The following is a 15,196-nucleotide window of genomic DNA, read 5'->3' on the forward strand; positions in this document are numbered from 1 at the left end:
AAGCATGCATTGCTAGAGTGGCCAACGACCTAAGGGATTTTGATTGATCAAGCATTTTCTCCTTACCCAATTAACTCCTGCATAAGTTACTTTTTAAGGTGAAATTAGATCTGAGTTTTTTAAACTATCACTATCAAAAATTGCATATGGAGAAGGGGAGTAGACACTCTACCTTGTAATCTATCAAAGACGTAGAAGAGGAGACTTTCAACAGGTAAGTAAAATTAGGGGTGGTGGGTAGAAAAAGCCCTGGGTCCCTTTTCCCTGTGCAACCCTTTTCGGAAATAAAAATTCATGGTCTCCCAACACTACCCACAGAACCGTGTGAGAGAATTCAGGCCTGAGGGACAGGGAGATAGAGACATATATTGGTTGAAGCTTACCCAATGAGCTTCATGGCTGTGTGGGATCTGAACCAGACCATCTGAGCCCCTACCTGATTATACCCATTAGGTCAATGGTTCCCAACCTTGGGCCCCCAGATGTTCTTGGACTAAAAACTCCCAAAAATCTTTATCACTGGCTCTGCTGGCCAGGATTTCTGGGAGTTGTAGGCCAAGAACATCTGGGAACCTAAGACTGAGAAGCATTAAATTAGGCCATTCTGAGATACCTGCTATACACATGTGATTCTTGGAACCTCTGTCTCTTAGTTAGAAGGTGGGGTGGGAAGAAATCCCCTTGTTCCCTTCCCCCCAGTGAGACTCTTCCCTGCCCTGCAGAAATTTTTTCAGGTTTTCTCAGATGTTTTGGGATCATTTCCCCCAAGAAGACAAACCCATCTGTGCTGAATTATTGCCATTCCTGCACAATTTTTTTTCTGTGCAGGTCTCCCTAGAAAGGACATTCAGCAGTGCAAGAGTTCGAGATGCTTGTGCCCAAGAACAGGGAAAACACAGGAGGGTGAGTCAAGGGACAAAGAGGATGGGGTCTCCCATTTTCCAGGAAGTCAAGATGTCTTGCCGGTGGATGGGGAAGTCTTGGGAAAAAGTCTCCGCGTTAAGACACGGACAAAGTCAGCAAGAATGAGAATCTTTTTGGGCATTCTCCACATATCTAGACTGGAATAGCTCAATGATTTAGGTCTCTAGCTGCAGAGCCAGAAGTTGGGAGTTTGATTCCTCCCGTAAGGACAGCCAGCCTGGGTGGCCTTGGGCCAGCTGCACACAGTCCCAGAGCACCCCTAGAGGAAGGGGATGGTAATGCACTTCTGAGTATTCTGGACCTCAAAAACCCTGTAAAAGCGTCATCCTAGTCAGCATTGGCTTGACGGCGTTATTATATTTCAGTTTAGAGCGGCTTAGAATCCTGGAATTATCCATTATATCCTCCAAACAAGGAATATTAGTTTGGCAGCTGGTGACCAGCCTGAAAGCTTTTACATCTCAGTGGGATTTCTGCACCAACATCCAATATTCCATTTACGCAAACAAGAAACACCACTCAGAATTAGAGGTAAAAGCAAAATACTGTAGAAATAAAAGCCAGTTCTTTAAAAAAAAAGAAACAGAAAAGTGAAAACATAGTAGCACTGTAAAGATTAACTTTTATATTTTTTTAAGATGGGCTTTTATGGACAAGTCCACTTCATCAGACATAAGGGCTTTTTTTTTTACTTTTTATTTCTATTTTGCTTTTACCTCTAATGCTTGCACAGACTCACACGGCTACCCCCTTCTACAACAGTCCTGGATGCACGGCAGCAATTAAATTCCTCCCTATCAAGCAACTGACGCTTAAATCTCTTTATTCGGAAGAATGTGTATCAAGCCCTTTATCAGCGATTCCAAGGCTGTTTACAAAGGGGGGGGGGGAGAGAAACATTGACTGATTACACAGTTAAACGCTATTTGCTATTATTTGCTGTAAAAGGAGGACAGTAAGGAAGGTTCAGTGGAGAAATGTGTGCAGCTGGGGAAGGATCCTGAAGGCAAACTGGGTAAGGCAAAACTAAAGTTACTGCTCATGTTTTGTTTGAAGACCATAAAAAAAAAAGAAACCACTAGCGAAGGGGCAAAAGCAAACTTGTTCAAAGTAAAGCCAATTTCCATAAACCGCAGGAACTGCTTTCTGTATTCACTGGCACTCTCTTAGCCTAAATGGCTCTCTCCTCTTCCTTAGCCTCACGACAATCCAGATCTAGCAGGGAGGTAACCATTTTTGGCCCATTGTGAAGTTTTGTGGCTCAGCAAGGACTCAAACTAGAACTCCCAAGTCTGAATCTCACACTCTTAACTGCTACACCACACTGCCTCTCCATTTCTCCAAAGTATCACACTGTGCCAGCTCATAAGTACCATATTTGCCGGTGTATAAGACGACTGGGCGTATAAGACGACCCCAACATTTCCACTCAAAATATAGAGTTTGCAGCTATGTCTATCCCAATTGAAGTGCACCCGGCGTATAAGACAACCCCCCCCCCACTTGGAGGCACGTTTTTCAGGGCAAAAAAGTAGTCTTATACGCCAGCAAATACAGTAGTTTGTTTGCAAAGAGTAGCACCAAGTTCCTGTTGGGAGTTTTTGCAATCTTGCATGCTGCTTTTTTGCAGGTTTGGCTGGGTTGACTGTCAGTCTATCCAGCCTTAACCAATGGCTCCTTCCCTGCCTCCAAATTCAAAGAATGCCCCGCCTCTCTCTCTCTGCTCTCTTTCCCTCTTGTGGGTCTGTTGAAGGCAGCGAGCCTGGCGAGGCCTGTTGCTGAGAAGCAATTTTGTCTTGTTGGTTTGCTGTTTACACTGTTCAATTGTAAGTAAACAAAACCTTATAATGCTTTCTCTTCCTAATGTCTCCGAGTGAGTTACGGAGACTATTAAGTGCCAGAGAATAAGAAAAGGGGGTGGACTCCTCTACGGAACTTAAAGCTAATTCTGCTCCATGCATCTCCGCATTTCTGCAGCACAGCTAGAGGATTTTTAACCCAAATTCAAAACTCTCCAATAGTTCCTGCTGGGATATGGATTTGCTGGCAGGAAACGCAGAGGAACGAGACGATGACAGTTCATTACGATTGCCACTTTGCAGTAGGAGAAAACAAAAGCAGTCTGGGCTGTGATTCCCAGATTGCTCCTCCACTGAGGAATTGAGGAGCTGCTTTCCAAAATTAAAATCCTTTCCAAACTCTGGATGAAGAATCGGAAGCAAAATTCTTAAAGGATCTCGGCCCGTCCCCATCACATCCTCTCAGGTAAGATCCTTGTGCTTCTCAAGCACAGCGCCAGCCTGTGACTGATTCTGCCCGCTTTGCTTTATTGGGCCCTTTTAAATTGTCAGCAAAATCCACTCCACATAAATAACAAAAAGTGGCCGGCGCTGTGTGACAAAGGGGCGGTGCCACACGGAAGCCATCAATTGTTCAACCACTGTCCTTGGCTTTCCTGGGGCCGAAAGTCAACAGTTATAGAGTTATAGAGCTGTCAGGCAAATCATCTCCCATGAAGCACTGAGCACAGTGACAGGTTGAGTGCTTACCGCCACTGTCTAGGTTGACACTGCAATGGCGGGGCTGTTTCCCGTGTCAAAAACTCTCTTTCTCTCACCTTTCCCATTACGTGCTCATCATCCCTTCCATATCAGACAAAACAGATGACTGTGGTCCATAGTAACAGGCTGAATTATGACAGCGTTCAGAGCATTAACGAATCAGGATTTACCTTATTCAAAGCCATGGGGGGGTATCACAGATAGTATATCTGACAGGTGAGAAGTCTGTGCCCAGAGATGTAAAGTGGCTTGGGGGGGGGACTCTTTCAGATCAGTCGAGTTCATTCAGAAACTTGTGAAATAGCTTGGCTTGTTCCTCAGATCTCAGTCCTCTTCTCCTTTTTCAATAATGGCTCAAATCCTGTTGTGCAGCAGTGCCTGCGTAACTGGAATCATGTCCCTGGCGGCGGCTTGGCCCTGAGTCAAAGCTTCCTTTGAAGGGATTTCAGGGTGGACACAGCTGGTACACAGCGCACCACAATCGCAAAGGGAAGCTTTGAATCAGCAACTATCTGCCATTGCCAAGAACATCACTTCCATTCTGCAGGCAGACTCTGCCCAATAGGATCTCACACACTCTATTGCAGGGCTGTGATTCTTCTCTCTTCTTCTTCTTACATTTCATGGACAGATTTTATTCCAAGCTGGTACAGGTGATGTGACATTTCCTGGCATTCCTGAGCAAACAGAAGGAAGCCCATTTTTGTGCAAAACGGACAAACTTTACAGAACCTTGCCCAAGTTGTCTTTTTTGTGCAATCACATCTGTTGTGTAAATTGCTCCAAATTAAGACAATTGCTGCTTATTTTAAGAAACACTAGATGCGCTGCATCTTTCATGAGAACAAGCCATTCCTCCCGTCCTTGTTCTCCGTGTGTGTTTCTACTTGGCTTTTCAAAGGGAAAGGATACAAAAGAGGTATTTTGTGTAAATTACAGACTTAACTAACACCTCTATGCTCTCAGGAGATCCAAAAGGCTAGTGACTTTATCAATATTTAGGTTTCTTGTCACACACACACACACACACACACACACACACACACACACACACACACACACACACACACACACACACACACACACACACACACACACACACACACCCTATTTAAAGAAGCAAACCGTCTTTGATGCTGGAGGAACTACATATTTATCATGATCAATAATCACTTATAGTCCTGTCCTCCATAAATTTGAAGATGCCCATGCTGGCAGCCATCACAATGTCTGAGGTTTCCATCTTGCTTCCTGTGGTTTATTGGGGGGGGGGGGGATAAAGGAAGCTGTTTCAGTGTTTGCTGGGAGTCGTAGTCTTTTCGCCCACTAGGTTTATAAGAACGATGACTCCCAGAAGCAAGGCCAAAGGAAGCCATACAGCCTTGGAGGTACATCCTGCTCCGGGTGAGTATCATGTAGGTGTCTGTAGGTATGTGTTTGAGGACTGAAATTCCCAGAAATCTGCCTGCAGAATTCTTGGATCGTGCTGTGAATTGTGGCCCAGAAACATAAAAATGCACACCTCTAGTTTTGGCTTCCTCTCTACCAAATTCTTTCATCCTTTCTCAGAACCTGGAAAAATTACCTCTTTGGACTACATTTCCCAGAATCCTCAAAGCAGGTGAGGGGTTTCTGGCACCTGGATTCCAAAATGTACGGTACTCTTCCGATTTCAGTCCCTTCCCCATCCTCCCTTACCTTGGTAGCTAGCAGCCGGGTCAGATATATCTCTGACACCATCTTGCTCCCTCGGTCACCCTCTTTCTGATCTCCATGTTCATGGTTCTTGACCAGATGCCACATCTTCACCCCGCTCTCCAGGTCAGGTGTTATCATGGGCGCCCGGGAGCGCAAGCTGTCTGGGCTGCCAGTGTAGCGGATCATGTTTTCTGAAAAAAGAAACCAATTTTTTTTTAAAGGCATAGCATCAACACTTTTTGGGGTAGAAATACAGTGGTGCCTCGCTTAGCAATTGCTCCGTTTAACAACGAAATAGCTTAGCGACAACTTTTCTGGAGCATTTTTGCACTTCGTTTAACGATGGTCCATATGGGAGATTTTCACTTAGCGATGGTTGGGACCATGCTTCGCATAGCGATTAAATTTTGGGTCCCCTGTTTCGCTTAACGATGGTTTAAACAGCCTCATGTTTGCTGTTTTTAAAATGTTTTCCCACTATTTATAAAGTTAGAGTTTACTGTTTAAAATGTTTGAAATCATAAAGTGCGCTTAATAAACCCTTTGTTAATCAAATTTGACTTTGTTCTGACTCTTTTTAATTTATTGTTGTATTTTTTCCCCCATTGAGATGCATTGAATAGGTTTCAATGCATTTCAATTGGGGAACCGCGTTTCACTTAGCGATGTTTCCTATGGCAATTCGTTCCTATTGGAACGGATTATCTGGTTTTCAATGCATTTCAATGGAAAACCGTGTTTCGCTTAGTGATGAAATCGCTTAGCAGCGATTTTTTTGGGAATGAATTAACATCGCTAAGCGAGGCACCACTGTACATGGAAACACTTAAGAGATGACAAGAGATACACAAAAATGTCTACTTTAGAGACTAATGCATTCAGATCTGTACTCAAACGGATCAGGAACCAACCGGAGTTTTGACACCTTATATCTGTGAACAATATCCTGGGAGATTTTAGCAAGCTGTAGTCCATCAAAGTAACATTTCTAAAAGGTAAAGGTTCCCCTTGACATTTAGTCCAGTCGTGTCCCACTCTAGGATGCAGTGCTCATCCCCGTCTCCAAGCTGTAGAGCCAGCGTTTGTCCAAAGATAGTTTCCATGGTCACGTGGCCAGAACGACTAGACATGAAACGCCGTGACTTCCCACCAAGGTGGTCCCTATTTACCAACTCGCATTTTAACATGCTTTCGAACTGCTCTGTTGGCAGGAGCTGGGACAAGCGACGGGAGCTCGCTTCGTTGCGTGGATTCGATCTTACGACAGCTGGTCTTCTGACCTTGTAGCACAGAGGCTTCTGTGGTTTAGCCCACAGCGCCACCATGTCCCTTTTAACATTTCTAAGCTCTGAAATAATCTATCCCAATTCTGAATGGAAGTCATCCTGGTTGCACCCAGAGTCCATGTCTCACCATTTGGTTCATGAATCAAGAGGTCAAGGACACTTCAGCAGTTCCTTTCACCACTGCATGGACAAAGTAGGGCCAGCAGAAAGCACTCCCGATGGGAGTTTCAGATTTCTTGGATCATAAATCCCATAACCTAAAGCCCACTTTACCTTCCCAACAACCACCCTATGAAGTCAGTCAGCCAGAGAGCAAGGGACTGGCCCACAATCGCACAGTGAGTTTCATGGCAGAGAGAGGACGTGTCCAGAGTTCTAGTCCAACTTCCTGAACCACATCAGTAGTGCTGAGCACACTAGACAGATGGGCCATGGCTCTATCTCAGTACAACTACTGTGAGCGGACATCTGGGAGAAAGGCAGAGGAGAAATGATATAATTAAATGACTAAATAATACTGTAAATGGCTGGAGCTGGACCATAAAGAAAGCTGACTGCCGAAGAATTGATGCTTTTCAATTGTCGTGCTGGAGGAGGCTCTTGAGAGTCCCCTGGACTGCAAGGAGGACAAACCTATCCATTCTAAAGGAAATCAACCCTGAATGCTCACTGGAAGGACAGATCCTGAAGCTGAGGCTCCAATACTTTGGCCATCTCATGAGAAAAGAAGACTCCCTGGAGAAGACCCTGATGTTGGGAAAGTGTGAAGGCAAGAGGAGAAGGGGACGACAGAGGACGAGATGGCTGGACAGTGTCATCGAAGCGACCAACACGAATTTGACCCAACACCGGGAGGCAGTGGAAGACAGGAGGGCCTGCCGTGCTCTGGTCCATGGGGGTCATGAAGGGTCGGACACGACTAAGTGACTAAACAACAACAACAAATAATGAATACATAGCTGCTTCCAGAGTTTCTGTTTTGGGAACCACTGTATGGGACTTAGGCCAGTGATGAGAGAGGGCTACCCCTCCATACGATTATTAATGCTTCAACCATGTGGATTAATTATTACTATCCAGGTGAGTGGTCTACCACTCAAATGGGTAGATACTGTCACTCCACGTTTGTCATCTCCAAATTCACTTGCTGCCAGATGCATCAATGTCCTTTTGGCGAACAGTCTTGGTTTGTGCCCAACGAGGAGCAGACGAGACGTCCCAAAGCGAACGAACCTTATCTCCTCTTCACCGGTGTGGAGCTTTCAGGCTGACCTCTTGCCACTCAGAATCCAAATTCAGCAAGTCTATTGGGTGTGTGTGTGTGTGTGCGTGCATGTGCGCAGGTGCTCCTGCAGATTTCAGCGACAGATATGCAAATCACAGCATGGGCCAGAGAGTGATATCCTTTTTGAGGTTCGCGTCTAAAGAGGGCCCAAGTAGCCATTTGCCAGCGGCAGAGAGCAAGGGTCGCCAAGAAGTGCACAATCTGTCTTGCATGCCTTATTAATGCATTGCTAATGGTATTAATTACTGCCCAAAGCAGCCTGGAGCACCTTGGCTGTGGCTGAAGTCATTGCCCTGCAGAAGGTCAGTGGTGTCCTGGCCTAAGATGAATTTCAGAAGAGACGTTCCTATTTTCTTTCCTTCTTTTTCTTCTCCCCACACCCTTTTAGATGAGCCTCTCGTCCTCCCTGCCAGTTGCAATCAAAGGAAAAACAAAGAGCCGTCTTGGAAATGAGATGATCAGCAGAGAGAGCAATGGGATTACCACAGGTACGTCTGCCTCTTTGTAGAGGGACCCTGAAGCCCCATCCTATCCAGATGGATGTGCCACTGACCACAGTTTGGTTTTTAGTGTAATTAGTCTGGATTTAAACAAACAGGGGTCACAGTACAGGGTAAAGACTCATATGCACTGGTTTTCTATCTTGGATGAAAAAGAATGTCTTGTCACATCAAGGAACCACATCACCTGCCATGAGGTTTTTTTCCCCTCTTGCATGTGAGTGAAAAGATTATTTTTTCCAGAAATACAGGCTTTTTGGCACAAAAAAGGTTTTGTTTGAGAAGAACACTTCTCCACAAAGTCCTGAAATCTGAAGAGTGCACAAAGACTCCTGGATTCCTGCCCAGTGGAGGAAAAAATGTGATGCACCTCTTCCTTGCAGGAAAGAAAATAAGCATATGTTGACATCTCTACCAAAAGTAAAAAAGTGCCTTAATTGCAGATAGATAGATAGATAGATAGATAGATAGATAGATAGATAGATAGATAGATAGATAGATAGATAGATAGATAGATAGATAGATAGATAGATAGATAGATAGATAGATAGATAGATAGATAGATAGATAGATAGATAGGAACAGATTAAACAGATTAGACAGACAGACAGACAGACAGACAGACAGACAGACAGACAGACAGACAGACAGACAGGAAGGAAGGAAGGAAGGAAGGAAGGAAGGAAGGAAGGAAGGAAGGAAGGAAGGAAGGAAGGAAGGAAGGAAGGAAGGAAGGAAGGAAGGAAGGAAGGAAGGAAGGAAGGAAGGAAGGAAGGAAAGAGCAATGCTTACCATACTTGCTTGCAGATGTCCTAGAAACAGTGGAATTATTCACTGCATTGTAAGCGGTGACTTGCTTGGACACCAGGGCCACCACAGATCCATCTTGCACCTAGAGAAGGAAAGAGCCATTAGAGGAGGAAAGTTGGCTACAGGAAAGATTCTGATGCCTCTCTTTAACAAGCAAACGGAACAACCTATAGCTCATTGAGCCAGACACAAATGAGGTCCCTGGATTAGGAATGTCTTTGATGAATCTATGGTGAAGAGGAACAGAAGAGGGAGCACCTCGGGAAGAGCCCGCCAGCTCTTCTATCAGCACTAACAATAATTAGCACTTAACACTGAGTGCCTTCATCTTCAAAGCCGCTCCGAGATGCTAATTAGCCAGCTCTCCTTGGAGCTGAGAAAGGTGCCTTTTAACATATGTGAGTCAGTCTCCTCATCTTATGAAGGTGAGATGTGCTAGCTGTGTCCCACCGGAACCAAGATGGTCATTCAACTGGTGAGACAAAGGCTTGAAATCCCATTTTTCAGTAGTTGTAGGCTACGTGGACACTAGACTTACGGCGATGCCCTCAGTCTCCTGTAAGTCGTTTGTCTCTCTTTTGTGACTCAGTCCTCCCATGGGCTCGGTTCTCAGGACCGAAGCACAGAGGTAGAAAGGATTTCAACAGATCAAACAGAACCAGCTTTGTAATCTAGCTCAAGGATTCCTTGACTTTGATATCTTACATCCTACCAGCCACTCTACCGGAGAAGTAGACTCGTCCCAGCAGGGCAACGCAATTATGCCACTTCCTCACAACCGACATTTTGATACATTGGAAGGCATTTGGCTTCCATAATCTTTATTATTCTTTCACAGAAGAAGCAAATGAGGCATTAGGTATTCCACTGGTAGACAAGGGGAAGTGACAATTAGGAGAAACAGTGAGTGTTCAAAGTTGATGTAAGTTGTAAAGAGATCATCTGTGGTGAATAGAGTCTGGTTCCCTGGAAAAGACCCGGATGTTGGGAAAGTGTGAAGGCAAGAGGAGAAGGGGACGACAGAGGACGAGATGGCTGGACAGTGTCATCGAAGCAACCAACATGAATTTGACCCAACTCCGGGAGGCCGTGAAAGACAAGATGGCCTGGCGTGCTCTGGTCCATGGGGTCATGAAGAGTCGGAAACGACTTAACAACTAAACAACAACAACAACAAATAGAGTCTGGTTGGGCAGGGCACAACACAAACATGGGGAACATGAGGACAATGGAAGAGTGAATGCTTAATAATTGTATTACGAAATGACTATGTTGACCCTGGACGTCTTCTGTGTCCTCCCAGTGATATGTCTAGCACTGATTGAGAACCAGGGATCTAAAAGAAGATACACTGCAGGTACGAATGCCAATAAATGACACTTTTGCCAGAACTAGCTGTCTTGGCCCTGCAAGGTAGCTCTTCAAGGATTCTCCAACATCTATGAGAGATTTTGGCTTCGCTGCGAGTTCAAGATGACGAATTTTGGTCCGCCAGTGGTTATTACTATTTACTCAAAACACAGTTTGTCTATTACTCCATTTCGGTGCAAAACTAGTGTCTTTTCCCTTTGCAAAGCTGAACAGCTGCAGAGGAATAACAGGACGGTCTGGTTGATCACAAAGACACAGAAAACATACTTGGTGCTAGGGAATGGGATTTTAAATTCATTGGACCATAAATCCCACAAATCTCCATTCTGGGAATCCCACCTTGCAGACAGATGTCTTGCAGATATCTGAATGTGGCTCACCTAGGTGAAAGGTCTCAGCTGGAAGATTCTGAAGCTAATCTAGGCCTAGCTCTGCTTAACTTCTTGTTCAGACAGAAAGCTCCCAAATAACACTGGGGCAAAGAACAGGGACGTTGCGTGGAGCTTGGCCTTTCTTCCAGATGCCCGTCTGTCAGGTAGAACTCCCAGAATGGAGAATTATAGGACTGCAATCTAAGAATTTTTTTTTAAAAAAATCCCATCCCTATTCTCTCTTATTACTATTATTAGTTGATGCAAAAACAGCCACAATTATACTATATTTCAGTAATGGGGATTAAAAATGTATGAATCAAATATATAAACAGTTCTTCTCTAGAGTTGGGCAGGAACTGAAAAAAGATTCACCAAATTCATTCAAAAATAGCTAATTTGTCAATCCATTTTCATATTTAAATGCTGTAAGCCGCCCAGAGACCTTTGGGTAGTGTGGGCGGCATATAAATTAAATAAATAAAAAAATAAATAAAAAAAATGAATCAATGCCCCAGACCAATATGAATCAATGAATTTTTAGCAGTTTTTTATTTTCAATTCATTCTGCTATAAAATACCGCTCCAGGCACCTAGTGGCACCGACATTGCAGGGAAGTGTTTTCTGACTCCCCTCTACATATCTATGATCAGATAGGCGGGATAGAAATAAAATAAATAAATAAATAAAATAAATAAATACATTCCTTCCATGTTTGGTAAAGACTGGTTTTCAGATGTCCGCGTTACACACCCATAAAGAGCCCCCCCCGAAAAGTTTCCCCCAGTCATCTAGAGACATCAAAATCACAGAGAAACATCTACTGACTCTCTTCTACAACCCCTCCAAGTATGGTGGAGATTGGGTTTTCCCAAGCCAGCTGCTACAGGGAAATTTCCTTGGGGGAACCATTTTGTAGGTACATAACTCCGATGTCCGAAACCCAAACTTCACCTAACTTGTGAGGCTTGTAGAGAAGAGCCAAGGGAAGTTTGTGAATTTGCTGTCTCAAGGTGCTTGTGGGGCATTTTGATACGCTATAAAGTCAAAACCAAATTGACAAATCGATTCATCAGAAAAACAATTATAAATTTGTGATTTGTGATTCATTGACGCAAGATGGCTTGCAGCAAATAAATAAGTAAATAAGTAAATAAGTAAATAAAAATAAATAAATAAATAAATAAATAAATAAATAAATAAATAAATAAATAAATAAATAAATAAATAATCACTCAATCAATATTTCTTGTTTGTTGTGCATGGAGGACTGAAATCAATATTTTCATCCCTTAATGTAGGAACACGTGGAAATCAAAAGCCAATTGCAAACACAGCCTCTTGCCATCCGAGTCCAGTTATGGCCAAACTACATGTTACAGTAAACGGACTTTGTAAAGAGCATGATTAATAGTGGCCACTTTTATTTTGAAGAAAATGCAGCCACAGGGGTCCAATATGTAAAAAGCCACATCACGGCCCTAGAGCAGTTTCCATTTAAATTGCTTTCCTAGTAATTACCCCTGATGGTGCTCAAGACAGGCTCCCCCAGCTGCTATTTTCCTCCCTTCGGAATAAAGACAGTTTAAGCCTACTTCATAAAATGGGTGATAAAATAATAGTGTACTTCGAATAAAAATGTATACCACTGGCCCTCTCGGGAGAAGAGCCAGCCTATGTAGCTTTGGGCCAACCACAGAAGAAGAAGAAGAAGAGAAGAGTAAGGCACTTCTCAGTGCTCTGTACCTGGAACCCCCATGGAAAAGGTTATCCTAAGTTGTAATCAACTTGATGGCACATCGTTTGTGATTAATGAAGGTCTCGTTACCATCTGGCAGAAGATATAGAACAATTAAGACTCGGACCACACGTTTTCTCAATAGTTTTTATCCCAGAGCTATAATTGCAATTAATAATGAGCTTAAAGACCACCAGTAGTGAATAATTAGTTGGACTGTGTAACTTGGCCTGCGGTGTAGATGTTTGTATTTTAGTGGGGGACTTTTAGTGGGTGGGGAGTGTTTGGGAATTTTATGTATGTGCATGTGTCTGGTCTCTGGGTGTCTGTGAATTTCGTTGTATGTGTATATACTTACAATGACAATAAATTATTATTATTATTATTATTATTATTATTATTATTATTAAGGAACGGAATCTTTGTTATCCTGATCCAGTTGACCTTCTGACTGCCTCTCTTGAGAAGTCAAAAAAAATCTGTCTGTCCTCTGCACAAGGCTGGAGGGCTCAAAGTGAAGATCTGAGAAGAGATTGTTTATTGCACTGAACGGTTCATAACCTCGCCAGGAGCGTGGGTTCCTCCCTTTCGTGCTCCTCCCCATGTAGGCTCTCAGCTCCCAAACGTGGCTGCTTTCATCTTCGTCCTCTGTAACATCTGCCCTCTTTTCTCTCTGGCTGCAATAAAGGGTCTTGTTCCCTCTCCTATTATTTCTTGGACTGACGAGGTCAACCCTTTGTTCACTGATCTCCCGTCCTTTTCTTTCAACGTTCCTTCTCCGGTCTCAAAATCCGCCATACTTCATCTATGCTGTCTCTAGTTAGGATCCGATCTCTCCAGTGGTCCCTTCCTTTCCTTGACTGCCTCGCTCTTCTCTGGTATGACTGAAACTGCATCTACTGATATTCAAGAGGGTTGCACTCTTTGGGCCTGTTCTCCTTTCATTCCACGTCCCTTCATTGATTTGGGAGCCTTGCCATCGCTCATCAACCCCGAATCGTCTCCACCCGTTCTCTTAACCTGCCCTTTCTCTTTGGCTTGGCCTTCCCATGTCACGCGGGACCGCCACGTATCTATTTTCTTCTGTGTTCACGTCATTTACATATCTGATTAAAATTCCCCTTCTTCACATTTTTGACAACCCGCAAATCTTTGCTGGTCTTATTCTCAGAGGTGAGAATGAGGAACGATCAATCTATTTGTGTGCGAAGCACAATAACGACTGCCTCGTTGTGTGATTTTTTTAAACATTGAAGCGTCCAATGGGTTATCTGCCTCTTTTTTGATCCCTCTGCCAGTCCTTCTGCCATTAGTCCTGCACAAATATATTTTACACAAAACACAGAAACATTTGGAGTGTGTGTGTGGGGGGGAACCACTTCTACTTTCCTTATTTTTGTGCTGACGGTGAGAACACTCGGAGGGGTTATGCCTTGACAGCCTGTCTAGGATGAATATTAGAAATTTCCCGTGAATATCCCTAACATTCTTCTGATACACAGTGTGGTGCAGTAAATAGAGTAATGGAGACCTGGGTTCGAATTCCAGCTCAGCCATGGAAACTCACTGGGGGAATGGAATTGGTAAAACCACTCCGTCAATATATCACTTACCATGAAAGCGCTATTAAGATTGCTGTAACTCGGTTCTGACTTGAAAGCCCATAACAGCAATAAGCTACTAAGAAGTCCATCCTGCAGATTTTAATGAGATTCAGCCTAGGAGTACAGTACGAGTCTATAAGCCCTAAGGGAAGGGATAATGACCTAAATCTTGTTTCCATCTACTTCTGCACGAAGGAATGGCACAAATCTTGGTGGCAAATTGCAACTCATTTGAAAGGTAGCTGGTTTCATTGAAGACCACAGTGTGATCATCTCTGCATGAGCGGGTGCGCACCCAAGAAGCTAACCAGCACCTCATTAATAAGGAACAATTAGCAGTCCAGACTTATCCTATTTCCTTTATGTAAACAAGATCAGCAGTAGGTTCCCAGCTTATGTGAGTGATTTTGCTTTATAACATGGTGTCTGTTTTATCTATGTGAACCTGTAAATAATTTTTAAACACAACCATTATGGACAACAACAGTACCAATTGGGACGAAAGACATATTCCTGATTTTGTTGTTTGCAATCCAAGCTCCCTGTAAAGCCTTCGCGAATACTCCCTGTAAATGTCCCCCACGAGGAAGGAAGCTAATGATGGGGAAGGAAGGAAGGAAGGAAGGAAGGAAGGAAGGAAGGAAGGAAGGAGCAAGCTAAGGAAGGAAGGAAGGAAGGAAGGAAGGAAGGAAGGAAGGAAGGAAGGAAGGAAGGAAGGAAGGAAGGAAGGAAGGAAGGAAGGAAGGAAGGAAGGAAGGAAGGAAGGAAGAGAAATCTTATGAAACATTTTGGCTCAGTTCTATGGGCCCTGGGATATCCCAATGCCCCTTCTCTCCCTGGAGGCCTCCCACCTTTCCTTTCTGCTATTTGGATTTCTAAAGAACCCTAGCCTTTCCCTTCTGGGCAGAGACAATCAATCTTCTTCTGGGTCAGAACGGAATTAACTCCTGTCCTCCTCATTGTCTCCTCTCAGCTTCCAATCTGTTTCTAATCTCAAGCTTGACATTCCATCCTGTTACGAGCCCAGCGGAGGGGAGGGGAAAGAGA

The 15,196-nt window shown here is 43.8% G+C and overlaps 1 protein-coding gene across 1 annotated transcript in view; it reads right to left on the bottom strand.

Moving 5' to 3' along the window:
* PLXNA4 (plexin A4) overlaps positions 1-15,196 on the bottom strand; it is a 635,072-nt gene that overhangs the window by 30,417 nt on the left and 589,459 nt on the right. Inside the window, exons 27-28 of the mRNA XM_073002484.2 lie at positions 9,047-9,146; positions 5,184-5,374 (exon numbers count right to left, since the gene is read on the bottom strand). Of these exons, the coding sequence (XP_072858585.2) occupies positions 5,184-5,374; positions 9,047-9,146 (291 nt within the window). The remainder of the gene's footprint in view (positions 1-5,183; positions 5,375-9,046; positions 9,147-15,196) is intronic.

The sequence above is a fragment of the Pogona vitticeps genome, chromosome 5 (assembly GCF_051106095.1).
Source record: "Pogona vitticeps strain Pit_001003342236 chromosome 5, PviZW2.1, whole genome shotgun sequence".
Lineage (NCBI taxonomy): Eukaryota > Metazoa > Chordata > Lepidosauria > Squamata > Agamidae > Pogona > Pogona vitticeps.